Here is a 16,424-nt window from a genome sequence, read left to right on the forward strand (position 1 = left end):
TTTTATGTTTCGTTTTTAGTCCTCCGTTGCATAATCATTGTTTAGCTTTTAACTTTATAATTGTATTAATTATAATTTATTGATATATAATTTTTTAAAAATTAATATATATTTTTAATGCATAATTAACGTATACAACGTTAAATGCTTTTGCTAAATATTTTTCTCGCTACAAAACTATTACCAGTATCTATGAAGTATATCACGACTAAAAAAAAAAAAGTCTTTTCTCACAATTGCTCGCAGTGATGCACAATTGAATTCGTTAATTTCCGAAAACAAGCGGAATTTGCCGATCGACTCCTTTGTCGATTGTCGCAAAAACGCCATGACTGAAAGTTGCGACAAAGCTCGGATTTCCTCTACGGCACCTTCACCTCTCAATCGTAAGTCCTGCGAATGCTTTCGGAGCGAAATCCCAGCCGAAGCTTTGCAAATTTCATCCAATATATTCTCTTCTGCCATTAAAATAAATACCAATATTAAATCTTGTAATTTTTCAGTGCAAAAACCTCTCTGCTAATCATTTGTGTATATTTCTTCTTCTACACAAATTGCATTCCTTATATACACATATACACATATATACACTCACTCACACATATACACGCGTGTTTTCTATAGAAACCGATGCATAATTAAACTAATTTCTGTTAATTTCTTCCCATAAATCCTTCTTTTCGTTCTCAGTAAATCTCGATCGCATTTTCCTGCCTTTTTAACCGTTTCTGTGTCCAGCAAACATTTAATCTTTTCTACTTTTACTCTCCATTTATTATTATTATTGTTTAGCTTTCAACTGTTTATCTTTCTTATATATTTGTATACTTGCAATATTCCTTTCCGTTCAGGGCAGTCCCGATGCCGCCCGTCTCGAACCTCTCCACACTAAATCCATCTTCGTCGTAATTCCAGTGTTTCACTTTCCTTTAGGTTCCGAGTTCGAATCTTGCTCAACCAACTTTATCTTTCGTTCGCCTGGAATTGACGAAATATATCTAGAACTGTACTTATATATACACAACCCCTCTGCCATAAATATATAGAAATCATTGTTTTTATTATTAAAAGCTATGATCTGCCTCTATTCGCAGGTTTTGAGGGGGGAAACCTACTTAAAATGGTTTTTATTAATTGTTTCCTTTCACCAAAATGATGTCGAAGACACACAAAGAGTCATTAATAAATCAACTGTGTCTTAAAACTTTTTTCATAATTACTAAAACGATCGTTTAGCTTTAAATGATTCCTATTTACCTATTTACTACCGAGTTTCTTCGGATGGAGAATTGCAATATCATAGAAAGAAGCTTGAGTTTTGCATCTTTTCACGAGCAATAAAATCGCTCACTCCAAGGTTTTAGCATCTTTAGAAAATTAACAAGGAAATGTAAATTTAAAACATTTGTACTGTTCCTTGTTACTTTTATTATATTGAGGCCAAATGCCTCGCATTACAAGATTTCAGCGATGTTCAAACTATTTTTCCGTGTTCGATGTTCGTTTGTATTTCGCCAGTCCACTCGAACCGGATTTAGAGAAGGTGGTTGTTTAGACCTGGACCAACCGTCGTCAAGATGACTTGTAGTAAAGGGTGCCCCAATTGTGACCATCCTGTCTTATATTTAAGCAATATATCTAATACTACGTCATTTTTTTAGGCGGTAGGGTGGGATTTGAGGGCGATTTGGCTGCTATTTACACTAAGGGCTGCTCATGTAGAAGAAAATATTAACTATTTGTAGTTAAAATATGAATTCAAATTCTGAAGTTATTGATTTTGTGTAAGGGACCCTTTAACGTATGTCACCGGTGTCATTCAGTGGGGATTTACCTTGCCAGTGGCAGGCAAAGCTTATCCACAGTCCGAGCACCTCATAGACTTTATATTTTGAGCCGAATCAGCGTGTGCCTTTATGCATGCACACATGTATGCGTATATGTACGCATCAGTAAAGTTAAACAAGTATGCCACCAAGCACCTGCTTTGCCCTTGTAGCAACTGATGATGATAGCAGCGCTACGCCACTCATATGGACATGCCTACCTGATTGAGCATGCGAGTGACTAGCATGTGTCCTAGTTTACCACACAAGATGTATTACAGAACGGATATGGAAAAAATATGATTAAAAAACGGTTACTGGGATTTCAAATGAGATGTAAAATTACATAGCTAAAAAATAGGTAACCCAACTTTCTCAGTGAATTAAATGTTAAGAAATCTGTACTTAATATTGTCTGCTCCACATATAATTTTCAGGCCATAGTAGCAGAAGATACATGCAATAGTAGAAAGAAATCTGATTTGCATAAGGTTTCTATGTAAACAGAGTGATTCATTTCTAATATATTGCTGTGATTTAGTTTATTAATGAAGAGGGAAGTAGAAAGTGTAGGGTTTACTAATGTTCTGTGATGAATGAATCAGAAGTATGTGGTGTTCTGATTGGCAAAACATTGTGTCAGAGCAATTATGAAATAAGAAGATAGAGAAAGCAACTCTCACAAACTGTGCAAACTATATACAGAGGGGGATGCTGTTGAAAAGGTGACAAGTTCAATAAGAAATTTAGTCTTCAGATAGGTGTCCACCAAGGTTTGTTTTTTTAGCCTTCTTTTGTGTATCATAGAACCCAATTCTCATAGCCAAATCAGAAGAAATATTAGCAGGAAGGTCCAACCATGGAAAAGCCTAGAAACAAGATGTCTAAAAGTAAACCTTGGACAGTAGAGTTATTTAGCACATAATTCTACGACCACCTGGGAAATAGCCATATTTTACATGCTGACAGGGTATAAGTAAGAATTCTATACTGTGTAAACCAATCTGTGTACATAAGATGCAGTGGGATCACAGACTGACATGTGGAGAAGGATTTCGTAGGTAGATGGAAACGGTTAGCAATAAGAGTACACAGGAAATAAATTCTTTCAAATGTTTGGAAGACTCCTTTGAAATTGTTAACAGGTTCTGTTACTTAGGTAACCCAGCCAAGATTTTTTTTCTCCAAATGAAGGGAAGATTGTATGATGCTTGTGTATTAAGTATGGTATGACATGGCAGTAAAACTTGGGAATTACATATAGAGGATGTATGAAGACTGGAAAGAAATGAAGTGAGCATGCTCCACTGGATTTGTAATGTTAGTGGGGCTGAATAACAGAAAACAAATGAGCTGAGAGAAGAACTTGGTATCAGAGGATTTAGCTTTGTATGTGAAGAAGACAGTGCTGGACCAGGTGAAGGATGATATTTGGGTAAAGTAGTACCAAGTGATCCAAGTAGGAGAAATCTGTTAGAGACATGGGATTGAAAGTAAAGACTGGTTTCCAGGTTAAACCTTAGTCGTTGATCAGGGACCACATATGGCAAAAGACTGCAAATCTGTGTACCCTTTGCAAAGATAAGTCTATTTTCAAATAAGCATTATTTCTGAATAACAACAGCAAAAGAGCATCCACCTGAACACTTGAGGTAATGGTCAAATCTCCTTAATATTACACTGTGCTGTTTTGAACAAGAAAGGATGCACTGTATAATATACTCATAAATACATAGTGCTCAAAAGAACTGGATGGCTATGACTGGAACACTTTTGATCAAAGAGCTACGAAGTCAGTGCTGACTTGGAGTTAAATAACAAATAACTGGCTTGTTTCAGAAACTCTTTTTTACATGATTGTTTTTTTGTGGGAAATGAAGCCTGCTTTCTTTAATGTCAGATTATTTCTTTTTAAAGCATATAGATGTTACTTCCTATAGCTCTTGTTACATGGATTTACTCCGGGTTGGTGTCAAGCTTAACATTTGACAATTATTATGTTTAGACTATAGTTGAAGAAAATTTTGTTACAATGTGGAATCAAACTGAGTTACAAACTATTAGGAGCTTACTTTTGTTCCATGCTACAACGATTACAACAATTTATGATAACGTAATTATGTAATTCCATTGTATATGGTTCTTGCCTCACATAATAATCTACAAAATAATTTTCATACATTCTTTATACTATTTCTCAAATCAGCCAAATTATAATTCCAGCATAATTTGGTATCTCTTCTCTGTTCCTCTCTCACAAAGAGATTCCAGATTATGTCTCCTTTTCACTTTAGTGTCTCTGGTTAGGCCAAATCTAACATGCAGTCAATTATTTCCACTCAGTCTATGTCCACTCTAAGCTCTTCAACAAATTTTCTGCTGTGTCACTAGCCCTTTTGATACCAAATTGTCTGGGGCTGTCTCTAGCCTACAACATGGAATCAAACTGTGTTGCAAATTATTAGGAGCCATCCTTTTCTTTTAAAGTGACCTTAATTAAAACCTATCAAAATTTCATGTTAATTTATGTTCCAAGTACCAACTTAATAACAACAAAAGTTATTTTACTAAATTCTTCATTATTTTCAAAGATAAAACAAAGGCAGCATATTTTTTAAAAATATGGTAAGAGAAGGGTTACATTGATGCTATTCAAATAGTCTTAAATATTATAGAATTTAGATGGGAAATTATATGTATTTGAGGAATAATGAATTTGTGGATTTCTTTCCCCTTAGTCACACACATCACTCACTGTAGGAATCAAATGTAAAATACTCAACATACATAACAAAAATTTCCTTGTAGAAAAGATTATATAGGAATAGAAAAGGAACATGCAATCGAGTCTTCTATGTAAAATGTTGTGGTTTTATAATTACATCATCTGATTTACTCAAAATTGTTTCTAAAAAATCTTAATATGACATCAATACAAGTAAACTCAGTTTAAGATTTATAGTTGAACATACCTTTTCCAAGACCATAACTGGAATAAAAGGACTCTTATTGGGTGGGGAGTGGAATTATTGTCAAGAGCTTGTTTGTTGTGTGCTTATATTTACTCAAAAGTTGTCTCCATAAGCAATTCCTATATAAAATTCTTCTTTGCTGTGGTAGAATACATTTAGGATATAATGTATAACTGTATAAATTACACAGCTTTTGAAAATGATCAAATCAAACTACATAGGTAGCCTATACCCTAAAAACTTATAGTACCTTAAGTAGAAGAAATTAAAAACTGAAACTAGAGGAAACGTATCTATCAATGTAGTATTTTGAAGTGATTGAGGAAAATACCATTTTAGTATTAAATCAGTGTGGCCTAAAACTGTTGCATAAAATCCCTGCTTATATAATTATAATGATTAGGAACATGGTCAGTTTTGTTGCTAAATGGGTCTAGTTACTTGAATTCACCTCAGTACAAGTCAATTCCTTCCCATAACATTTCAATCATTGGGGGCACCTGGGTTTTTTTTTACCAATCCTTTTCACTCTTCTTGGTCCTGGACTTTCTTAATACATTTAACTAATTCTGTTTAGATTTAAATCTTGTAACTTCTATTTAAGTGTTTCATTGTGTTTGGCAACCCTAGTGGTACCCACTAAGATTATCGTTCTCAAGATAAGGGTTCTGTTGGACTTCAAGGAGTTTATTCATCTTGGACAAATTTTGTTTTTTAATCCTACTTGGTACCTACTCACCTTTCCTATGAGCCAGCCCAGCTGAGTGTCAGTTTCATCAATCACTTGACTACAAGTACGTAGTCCTAGATTACATTGTTGCTAGTATCAGGTTTCCATCAACCTTTTGACAGATTTGGTCCAGAGTAGCATCTTTATCATTGTTCTTATGATAACGGTATGTACAATAGAAAAACATTATTTGTTTTGCGTATTTTTACAAGATCATGTGAAAATTTTCATTTTATTTAGACCTAGATTACAATTTATATTCAAGATTCTAAAAATGTATTATTTTACTGTTTTCAGTTGACTTAGCCAGTGACAGTGAAGATGTCCATTACTGTAAGAGATGTAAGCAGGAGTTTACAAGTCTCCATTTCTACCTTGAACACAAGATTCAGCATGACAATTTTAAGGTGATATATGCAAGATCTACGTATGACCGTCGTGTGATCGTTCCAAAACTAGTCCCAAAAGAAAGCAAGGTCAGTAATCAACCATCTACGAACCAAAACATTGATGGTAAAGAAAATCAACAGAAACTTCCCAGAAGAGGTAAGACACAGCTTATGGCCTATAAACTCTCTCTTATCCCTTTGAAAGATTGATTGGGTGCCTTTTGGCAAATGTATTGATTGTTTTTAAAGCTGGATATATTTCTTAGTGCAAACCCTTCAACTGTGGTATCAGCACATCAGCTAATTATTACTCAGCTAGGTGAGAGCACAAATGTATGTGGTCTGTCCAGAAACATAATGTACCTGCTTTGGTAGAAGTAGTAGGACTTTCGGCCATATGATCAGTAGTCCAGTTCTGTAGTCTTGCAGCCATTTTGCCGCACTGACAGTTATGTCTCGTTTTGTTGAATATCATTGAACTGACATCGTCTGGAAATTCTCTCTTTACTTATTTCATTTTAAACAAGCCAACATGAGGGCCTTCATATAAATTCTTAATTTGCTAGAAATAACAGCCAAATCTTTCTTGAATTATACACCCTCTGTTTTAAAGAGAGAAAGTGACATTATCTAATATTGCCCTAGATACCTTAAATAAGCCCTGGAGGGTCACTACTTTAATGCCTTTCATCATGAATCTGCCCAATGAAAGTTGACTTCAGTCTAAACAACAACAGCATTTCAGACATACTCTATGCGGTTCTAATCACATTATGTTATGTGAATTACCAGTTTCATAATGACTTGTAAAAACTAGTATTATACATGGTAGAAATAACTCAGAGAAAGAAAAGGATAGCAGTAATGCATACTCATAACATCATCATCCTTTAACGTCTGTTTTCCATGCTGGCATAGGTCAGACAGTTTGACCAGAGCTGGGAAGCTGCACCAGGTCCCACCAGTCTGATTTGGCTTGGTTTCTATGGCTGGATGCCCTTCCTAAAGCCAGCCACTTTACAGTGTGTGCTGAGTGCTTTTAATATGCCACCGGCAGAAGCACTTTTACATGGCATTGGCATGAATGCTTATTACGTGACACCGGCTTGAATGCTTATTGCATAGCACTGGCACAGGCCTTTTGCAGGCTGATCCTCTTCACCAGGAGATGCAGCCTCAACACTTCCACTGTGGAGGACATGTCTTATCATCAACATCATCATCATATAATGTCTGTTTTTCATGTATCTCTTGTTGTCCATCTGTTATACTTTCATTTTCCTACTGTTTTGGAGCAACGGGAGGGGGGGAGATCTTGTCTTGTGAGTATTTGGTGACTTCACTAGTGCTAATGCCATGAAAAACGCACCCAATACACTCTAAAGTCGTTCGTGTTTGGAAGGGTATCCAGCTGTAGAAACTATGCGAAAACAGACATTGGAGTTTGGCAAAGTCCTCTGGCTTGTTGGTTCATGTCAAATCATCCGACCCATGCCAGCATGGAAAAAGGGACGTTAAATGATTATATATATATATATATATATATATAACACTTGCTGTCAATTTGTTAAACAATCTTGCATTCTGAAATTTCTATTGATGTTAATATATGTTCTCTGAACTAAGGCTTTTCTTTTTCTGTCAATATTCTAATAATTCATTGTAGGTGGTCGAGGACGACAAAAGGTCCCAGATGTTGATGAAAAGTTAATAACAGAGAAAACTACATATACGTGTGACAAGTGTGATAAAACATTTCATAGGTATGTGTTATAATTTTTATGGTGTGAAAGTTTTTATCTTGCAATGTCAGCAAAAATTTAGTTTGTATTATACTACTTTAAAATAACTTTTTTTTCATTTTAACACCCATTATATAATTTTATATATTAGTACTTCTTTTGCTATTTAATGATTATTTAATATGTGTTATTTTCTACTGTAAGAGAATAATTAAACAACAGGTGTGGGTTTAAAATAACTAATGCCTCTCTATCATTGACCAGTTGATTGATATATATATATATATATATATATATATATATATATATATATATATATATATATATACACACATGCACACATTTATCTTCTCAGCCCATTTTCCCGGGATGGAATAGAGTCTTATCAGAAGTAACTGTCATTATACTTTCCAGCTGGGTTCCCAAGCATGACCACCTGAGATAAGGAATATTATACAACCATCTCTTTCTTGATCTCCTGCCATTTGGTTCAGCTTGAAGAAACCATCTTGCAATTCTTTCTTCCAATGTACATGCATATGTGTGTGTGTGTGTGTGTGTGTGTGTGTGTGTGTGTGTGTGTGTGTGTGTGTGTATCATCATCATCATCATTTAACATGTGTTTTCCATGCTGGCTTTTGTTGGACGGTTTGATGACAGAAGCTGCTCAGGCTGCAATTGTTTTGGTATGGTTTCTACTGCTTGATGCCTTTCTTAACACCAACCACTTTTCAATTTGTGCTGGGTACTTCTTATTTGGCACTGGCTTGGGTGCTGTTCAAAAAAGAAGAATTAAAACCTTCCATCCAGATTCCATGTTCTAATTACTATTCTTTTATTTGTTTCAGTCGTTTGACTGTGGCCATGCGAGAGCACCGCCTTTAGTCAAACAAATCTTTGTAAACCTGGTACTTATTCTATCGGTCTCTTTTGCCAAACCGCTAAGTTACAGTGATGCAAACACATCAACATTGGTTGTCAAGTGATGGTGGTGCGACAAACACAGACACAAAGACACACAAACATATATATATATCATAAAATCACCCACTACACTCTCGGAGTGGTTGGCGTTAGGAAGGGCATCCAGCTGTGGAAACACTGCCAGATCTGACTGGCCTGGTGCAGCCTTCGGGCTCCCCAGACCCCAGTTGAACCGTCCAACCCATGCTAGCATGGAAAGCGGACGTTAAATGATGATGATAAAACAGGCTTCTTTCAGTTTCCATCTACCAGATTTACTCACAAGGCTTTGGTCAGCCCGAGGGTATAGTAGAAGGTGCCATACAGTGGGACTCAACCCGGAACCACGTGGTTGGGAAGCAAGCTACTTACCACACAGCCACACCTGCACCTACCTTAATAACGACAAGATTATTTTTCTAAAGTCCTCATTATTTTCAAAATTAGCTGAAACCAAGACAGCATATCTCAATAGAAATTTGGTAATAAAGCAGTTAACACTGTCCTTCTGTAATTACTAATAAACACTAAAATAATAAGTTTGCTTCAGTATACAAATAGTATACTTTGTTACTGATACCTGCCACTGAACTGTGACCATGCTGGGACACTGTGTTTCAGGGGTTTAATTGACCTTATTCATATCACTACACTATGTGTATCAATCCTTATATATCAAATAACTAAGTCCACTGTAAGGGATGTAAATTAGCAGTCTCAATACCACAAGGTATTTTTGCAGTGCATCACTTTAACTCATTGCGCATCAATTTGCCAAAATGCATGTATACACATATGTACATCTATCCTTGCACATACACACAGATTATCATAGTTTTAAAAGAAAAGGAAAGGACGGTTAAAATATTAATGTAACAAAATGCATTATTGGAAAGGATTAAACAAACAGCATTTTTTACAGCATGGGTGGTGGTGGTGGTGGTAGCAGTTAGTAGTAGTGGTCAGTGAGAGTCATGATAGTAGTGGTTATGGTATATATATATATGATCGTTGCCAGAGCGGCTAACTGGCTTCCGTGCCGGTGGCACGTAAAAGGCACCATTCGAGCGAGATCGTTCCCAGCATCGCCTTACTGGCACCTGTGCCGGTGGCATGCGTAAAAAGATTCGAGTGAGGCCGTTGCCAGTACCGCCTGACTGGCCCCTGTGCTGGTGGCACGTAAAAAGCACCCACTACACTCTCAGAGTGGTTGGCATTAGGAAGGGCATCCAGCTGTAGAAACTCTGCCAGATCAGACTGGATCCTGGTGCAGCCATCTGGTTCGCCAGTCCTCAGCCAAATCGTCCAACCCATGCTAGCATGGAAAACGGACGCTAAACGATGATGATGTATGTATGTATAGGTCTTTATTCAAGAAAAGACTTTCTTCAGTAAAAATTTTTTTTTCTTTTGTAGGGCTATTTTACCCAAGTGGGCACCAGTTTTGCCTATTATTGATTGATGATTCTAGATTTTATTCATTTGTTTATGTACTAATGTCCTTGGTTGGTTTGTTTTACCATTTTAGTACATTTTATTTCCAAAAGTCCAATCGTCTCTATGGGGACTTCATTCTTTCCAATATTGGGGATATAATTAATAGTTTAAAGAAAGCAGAGAATATACATAGAATAATCATTTTTTAATCATAGTACAGTCAATTAATAAGTGCTTATTTTTTCGCCTATGTCACGTTTCGGCCAATTTTTATTGTGCATATTTGCACCTTTAAAGTGCATTATGGTCTTATAAAACAATGGCCTCCCCCAGGCATATTAGCTGCTATTTTTTGCTTCTTTTGACAGAATTCTCTTGTTCATTTATTTTACACCCATTTTTCTTTGTTGGCATAGGGTTAATTGAATACTTGTTTGAGTATTTTATGCCTGGACCACATGCAAGTATGGAAAAGTGAACATTAACATGATGATGATGCTCTTTTTGTCAAATAAGGGATTTTTTTTTATCCTATTAGACTTTAGAAAGGCAGGACTATTGGATGTAATGTTTTCCATTGCCAGGAATGTAAACACTTGATTTTTTAGGTTATGGCAAAGCAGTAACTTCACACACATACTCAAACACACATGCACACAGTTTCTGTTTCCCAATTCCACTGACAAGGCATTGGTCAAACTAAGTCTATAGTAGAAGACACTTGCCCTAGGTACCGTGTTGTTAGACTGAACCTGAACTCACATGATTGTGAAGCAAACTTTGTATTCTGTGAGTATGTATGAGTTGTCATCAAATTTTGTGTGTTTATCTTACAGAGAAGCTGCTCTACGTCGTCATGTCAAATACGACCACACAAACAGTGATGATAACGAAGAGGAGGAAGAAGAGGTGGCGGAAGTGGAGGATGGAGAAAAAGACAAGCAAACTGAAAAAGAAGACGTAGAAAACAAGGATGAGAATCCAGAGAAAGTTGCTGTTGAAGATGTTGAACTCGATTATAAATCTGCAGAAATACCTGCTGAGGGTAAACCAACTCGACCATACACCTGCCAAATTTGCCAACGCAGCTTCAAAAAGGTAAACAATAAATTTATAATATATAATATAAAAAAAAAATAAATGCGCCCTTTTAAAGCCTAGCCAGGCTCATGGGCCCAGTTTCTGTGGCGTATGTGTTCTCCAGCTGGATGGGACGCCAGTCCATCGCAGCGTTACTCATTTTTGCCAGCTGAGTGGACTGGAGCAAAGTGAAATGAAGTGTTTTGCTCAAGAACACAATGCATCACCCGGTCCAGGAATCAAAACCACAATCTTATGATCATGATGCTGACACCCTAACCACAAAGCCATGCACCTCCACAATATATAATATAGCTTACTATTATATTGTTGTGCCTAGTTTCCAAGTTCATTCTCTTGGTGTGGCTGTGTGGTTAATAAGCTTGCTTCCCAATAATGTGTTTTTGAGTTTAGTCCTATTTATTGCACAATACCTTATGCAAATCTTCTACTTTAGCTCTGGACCGACCAATGCCTTATGAGTTGATCTGACAGATGGAAACTCAAAGAAGCCTGTTGTGTGTGTGTTAGGAAGGGCATCCTGCTGTCAAAATCCTGCCAAAACAGTCACAGAAGTCTGATGCAAGCTTCTTCCTGGTCAGTTCCTGTCAAACCGTTCCATCCATGCCAGCATGGAAGGCAGATGTTAAATGATGATGATGATATATATTCTTTTATTCTTTTACGCATTTCAGTCATTTAACTGTGGCCATGCTGGAGCACAGCCTTAAAAGGTTTTAGTCGAAGAAATCAATCCTAGGGCTTATTCTATTAACAACCTCTTTTACCAAACCACTAAGTTACAGGGAGAGAAACACACCACTATCAGTTTTTCAAGTGATGATGGGAGTACAAACACACACACACACACACATATATATATATATACATATACACACAGACATGATAGGCTTCTTTCAGTTTCTGTCTACCAAATCCACTCACAAGGCTTTGGTCAGCCCAAGGCTATAGTAGAAAACACTTGCATAAGGTACCACAGAGTGAGGCTGAACCTAGAACCATGTGGTTGGGAAGCAAGCTTCTTACCACATAGCCACGCCTGTGTCTATATATATTATTATTATTATTGTTCAACCGTGGTCGAGACAATGGAATTTACTATGTTACGCCAGACTTCACGGTCCATCATAGCATTACGGAGGTCCTGTTGCTGGATGCCTGTATCCCTGGAGATTACATCAGGGTAGGAGAGTGTGTGCCCTCTGGTGTTGCGAGTAGATGGCTTCCAGAGGAGAAGAGTAGAAATTACTTCTTTTTCAGCTCTGCAACAATGTCCAGCAAACTGGACTCTCCTACCTTTCACAAGAGATGACACAGGTGGTAATTTCCCATATATTTGCATTTTGGTTGGATGGCGCTTCCACGAGAGATTTTGAGCTCTCATAAGGAGGCGAGTGTAGGTTCCATCCAATCGCCTCTCAAGCTTCTTTGATAACGTCCAGGTTTCTGAGCCATATAGTAGAATTGGTTCGACTGTGGCTTTGAATATTTCAAGTTTGAAGTCTCTACTTAGATTTGATGACCAGATCTTATGCATGTCATTACAGGCTGACCAGGCCATACCCTTTCTAGTTAGAAAATCTTTTTCAGATGATGATATGCATGACCCAAGATATTTGCAATCAGCAGAAACCATATTTAAGGGCGCATTGTTGAGAGTGTGGATGATGCAATCACTGTTGGACAGGCACTTGTTTATGCATTCAGTTTTGGCCTCATTGAGGTAAAGACCTACACAATTTGAGGCTTGTTCAAGAGATTGTAAAAGAGACTGGGCATTGGAGAGAGAATCACTGATAAGAGCGATGTCGTCAGCAAAGTCAGTGTCTGTCAAGTACTCAGCTGGGTGTCTGGAACTTCTTCTTGGTTTTATTTCAAAGCCCTTGCCAGAGATGGTATCAACTGACATACGTAGCACATAATCAACAACAATGATATATAGTGAAGGCGGTGAGTTGGCAGAAACGTTAGCATACCAGCGAAATGCTTAGTGGTATTTCATCTATTGTTATGTTCTGAGTTCAAATTCCGCCAAGGTCGACTTTGCCTTTCATCCTTTTAGGGTCAGTTAAATTAAGTATCAGTTACGCACTGGGTCGATGTAATCCACTTAATCCCTTTATCTGTCCTGTTTGTCCCCTCTATGTTTAGCTCCCCCTGTGGGCAATAAAGAAATATATATATGTGTGTGTGTGTGTGTATATATATATATATATATATATATATATATATTGATAAAACGGTAAGATAACAAAAGAAAGAAAGAGACCTCAATATTATGTAAATAGAGGAAATTTATCTATACAATATGTTACATTACTCGGTAGTCAAATAAAACTCTGAGTTTCAGATGCCGAAGTGGAAATCCACAACACCATCTCTTCAGTTATCTGGCTATTAGATAACCGAAGAGATGGTGTTGTGGATTTCCACTTCGGCATCTGAAACTCAGAGTTTTATCTTGACTACCGAGTAATGTAACATATTGTATAGATATATATATATATATATATAGAGTAGGCAAATGGTCTAATGGCTGAGGTGCTTCACTCTGGACCACAAGATCATGGTTTTGATCCCTGGACTGGGCAGTGCATTTTCTTCTTGAGCAAAACCCTTCATTTCATGTTGTTCTGTGAACACTTTGACATCTAACTTGTAGCATGTCATGCAATGTTAATTTTATGAAGGGAACAAGCTAATGCTTAGCTTGAACATTTGCTCACAATAAACAAATTATTTGTTGCATGTTGTTCAGTAAGAAGTTGCAGAACCCTTATCTGTTATTTGTGACAGGAAAGTCCTTAATGTGTGTGTGTGTGTCCCCTTGTCTTAATATCATGATGATTTTAAATGAGTATCAGTGTCATACAAGCAATGTTGTTAGTTTCCTGTCTTCCATAAAAAAACATGTCAGGCCTAGAGAAAACATGTGAGGTTTTGGTGACATTGAGGGCAGAAATCTGCCTCAAAAGCTCTACTTACCCCATGCAAGCATAGGAAAGTGGATGTTAAAACGATCACAGTGGTAGTGGCTGCTGTTACCATCAATAAATCAACTTGCTGTTTTGTTAAAGAAAAAGCATTTAGTATGATGGAATGTTCTGCTATTGAATTTATATTATATGACAAACATTTAGTTGTTTTACTTGTAATTCAAACTCAAGCTTGTGTAGTGTTACACACTCAATAATAGCTGCGAGTCCGTTTAAGTATATTTTGTGAAGGAAAGATTGTCATCGTTATTATCATCATTGCTTTAGTTCCCACTTTTTCATGCTGATATGGATTAAATGAAACTTATGGAGACAATTTTTCTATCTTCAGATGCTCACTTGTTTCCAAGTAAGGTACAATTTCTTCTCGTCCTTCAAACAGCTCAATGGCTTGGCATGTTTTTTTTTTTTATGGTAGACTATAAACAAAGACACCTTTGTAAAAACAGTGACATTGTTTTTATACCATGCATAAACATCAAGACAAAGAGAAGACACAAACACACACACACTTTCTTGAAGTTATTGAGATCATGTCGGTATCATGTAGGCAACTGACAATGGAAGTTCTCGAGTTATGTTCAATATGTTTTCTTTCGGATGTTAAATGTCTCTACTTATTGTGACTGCCCTGTTGAATTTATTTTGCTCACTAAATACAGATCTTGGGTTATTTGGCTCCTTGGTTTATGGTATTCAGACTAGATGTAATTTTTTTATAGGAATATACTGTTATATAGATAGTTATAATTTGTGGTTGGAAGCTATTATTCAGCTTTTATGAACTATACACATGTATGAAGGGTTTCCTACAGTTTCTGTCTCCTGATCCCATTCACAAAACATTGGCCAGCTTTAGGCAATAGTAGAAGACAGCACCACCTAGTGGGAACAGACCTGGAACCCCATGGTTGCAGAGTGAGCTGCTTAAGCCCTCAGTCATGCCTGTATCTTGAAATGATGCAGTTGTGAATGATATATTCCTTTTATTTTAATCTTAAAATCTAAGACTTTTATAGGATAATCAAATTGAGGTTTTTCCGACACTTTCCATATCCAGCTGGTATCAAAACATATGAGAATGCATGGTTTCTACCTCCACATTTATTCTTTTGAAGAATGTGCCACAAGTCTGGGAGGTTGCAAAGAGGCCATGGGCACTGCCCCTTCCTGCAGACTGAGTGAGTGGGGGGAGGGGAACCATCGAGTTGCAGGAATGGCTGTGTGGTAAGAAGTTTGCTTTCTGGTGACATGGTTCTAGGTTAGAAGTTGAGGTCAGTGCAGTGAGTGATGAAGAAGAGCTGAAATGCAGCTTGATAGGAAATACTGGTATTGACATGGGGTCAAGAGTTCAAAGAGACAGAGATAGGAGTGGCTCCATTTTTTCTTTCTTTTCTTTTTTTTTTGTGCAGTGGAGATCATAAGACAAAATGATTTATGAAAAGCAAATAAATATTTCTTCAGTTGAAAGTTTTTTCAGAAGCTTCATGTTATTTAGATTTAATGTCAAAAACATTAAGACTAACCCAATATATCCTATATTATTTGCACTACTCTCACCAGCCGTCACCCATTTGTATGAATAGTTATATTTTGCCATGGCTGGACATATTTTCCTGAATGCATAATAGTGGCACTCATTCACAACTATTACGCAATCTTAAGGCAAGGAACACTAACACACACACACACACACATATAATATAGACATGTGTGTCATCATCATCATCATCATCATATGTCCGTTGTTCATGCTGGCATGGGTTGGACGATTTGACCAGAGCTGGCAAGCTGGGGAACTGCACCAGACTCCAGCCTGATTTGGCATGGTTTCTACGGTTAGATACCCTTCCTAATGCCAACCACTTTACAGAGCGTGCTGGGCGCTTTTACTTTCGTGTGTGTGTGTGTGTATAGATAGATAGATTCAATCTAAACTGTCCGACAAACTCTGAGTAGCAGTTTATTGTGATATTTTTGTTGCTTTAATAACAATAAAGTGTGTGTATATATATATATAATATATTAATAAATAAAACATATGCATATATATATATACATATATGTACGTACCTACCTCTACATGTATATATACACGCATATATGAGTACAGGACACCAAAAAAACGTTGTCCTGTACTCATATATGCGTGTATATATACATGTAGAGGTAGGTATGTACATATATGTATATATATATGCATATGTTTTATTTATTAATATATTATATGACGGAACGCACACATCCCTTTCTAAGTAAGATTGTTCT

At 36.8% G+C, this 16,424-nt stretch overlaps 1 protein-coding gene across 2 annotated transcripts in view; it reads left to right on the forward strand.

Moving 5' to 3' along the window:
• Nucleotides 1–231: 231 nt before the first annotated feature.
• The window catches only part of LOC115232370 (transcription factor E4F1), a 39,125-nt gene continuing 22,932 nt past the window's right edge, over nt 232–16,424 (forward strand). For both annotated transcript variants that reach the window (XM_029802222.2, XM_036511214.1), the window contains exons 1-4: nt 232–386; nt 5,826–6,074; nt 7,584–7,680; nt 10,896–11,157. In XM_029802222.2, coding sequence (XP_029658082.1) covers nt 329–386; nt 5,826–6,074; nt 7,584–7,680; nt 10,896–11,157 — 666 coding nt within the window. In that variant the 5' untranslated portion in view covers nt 232–328. The remainder of the gene's footprint in view (nt 387–5,825; nt 6,075–7,583; nt 7,681–10,895; nt 11,158–16,424) is intronic.

Source organism: Octopus sinensis, linkage group LG2, assembly GCF_006345805.1.
Source record: "Octopus sinensis linkage group LG2, ASM634580v1, whole genome shotgun sequence".
Classification (NCBI taxonomy): domain Eukaryota; kingdom Metazoa; phylum Mollusca; class Cephalopoda; order Octopoda; family Octopodidae; genus Octopus; species Octopus sinensis.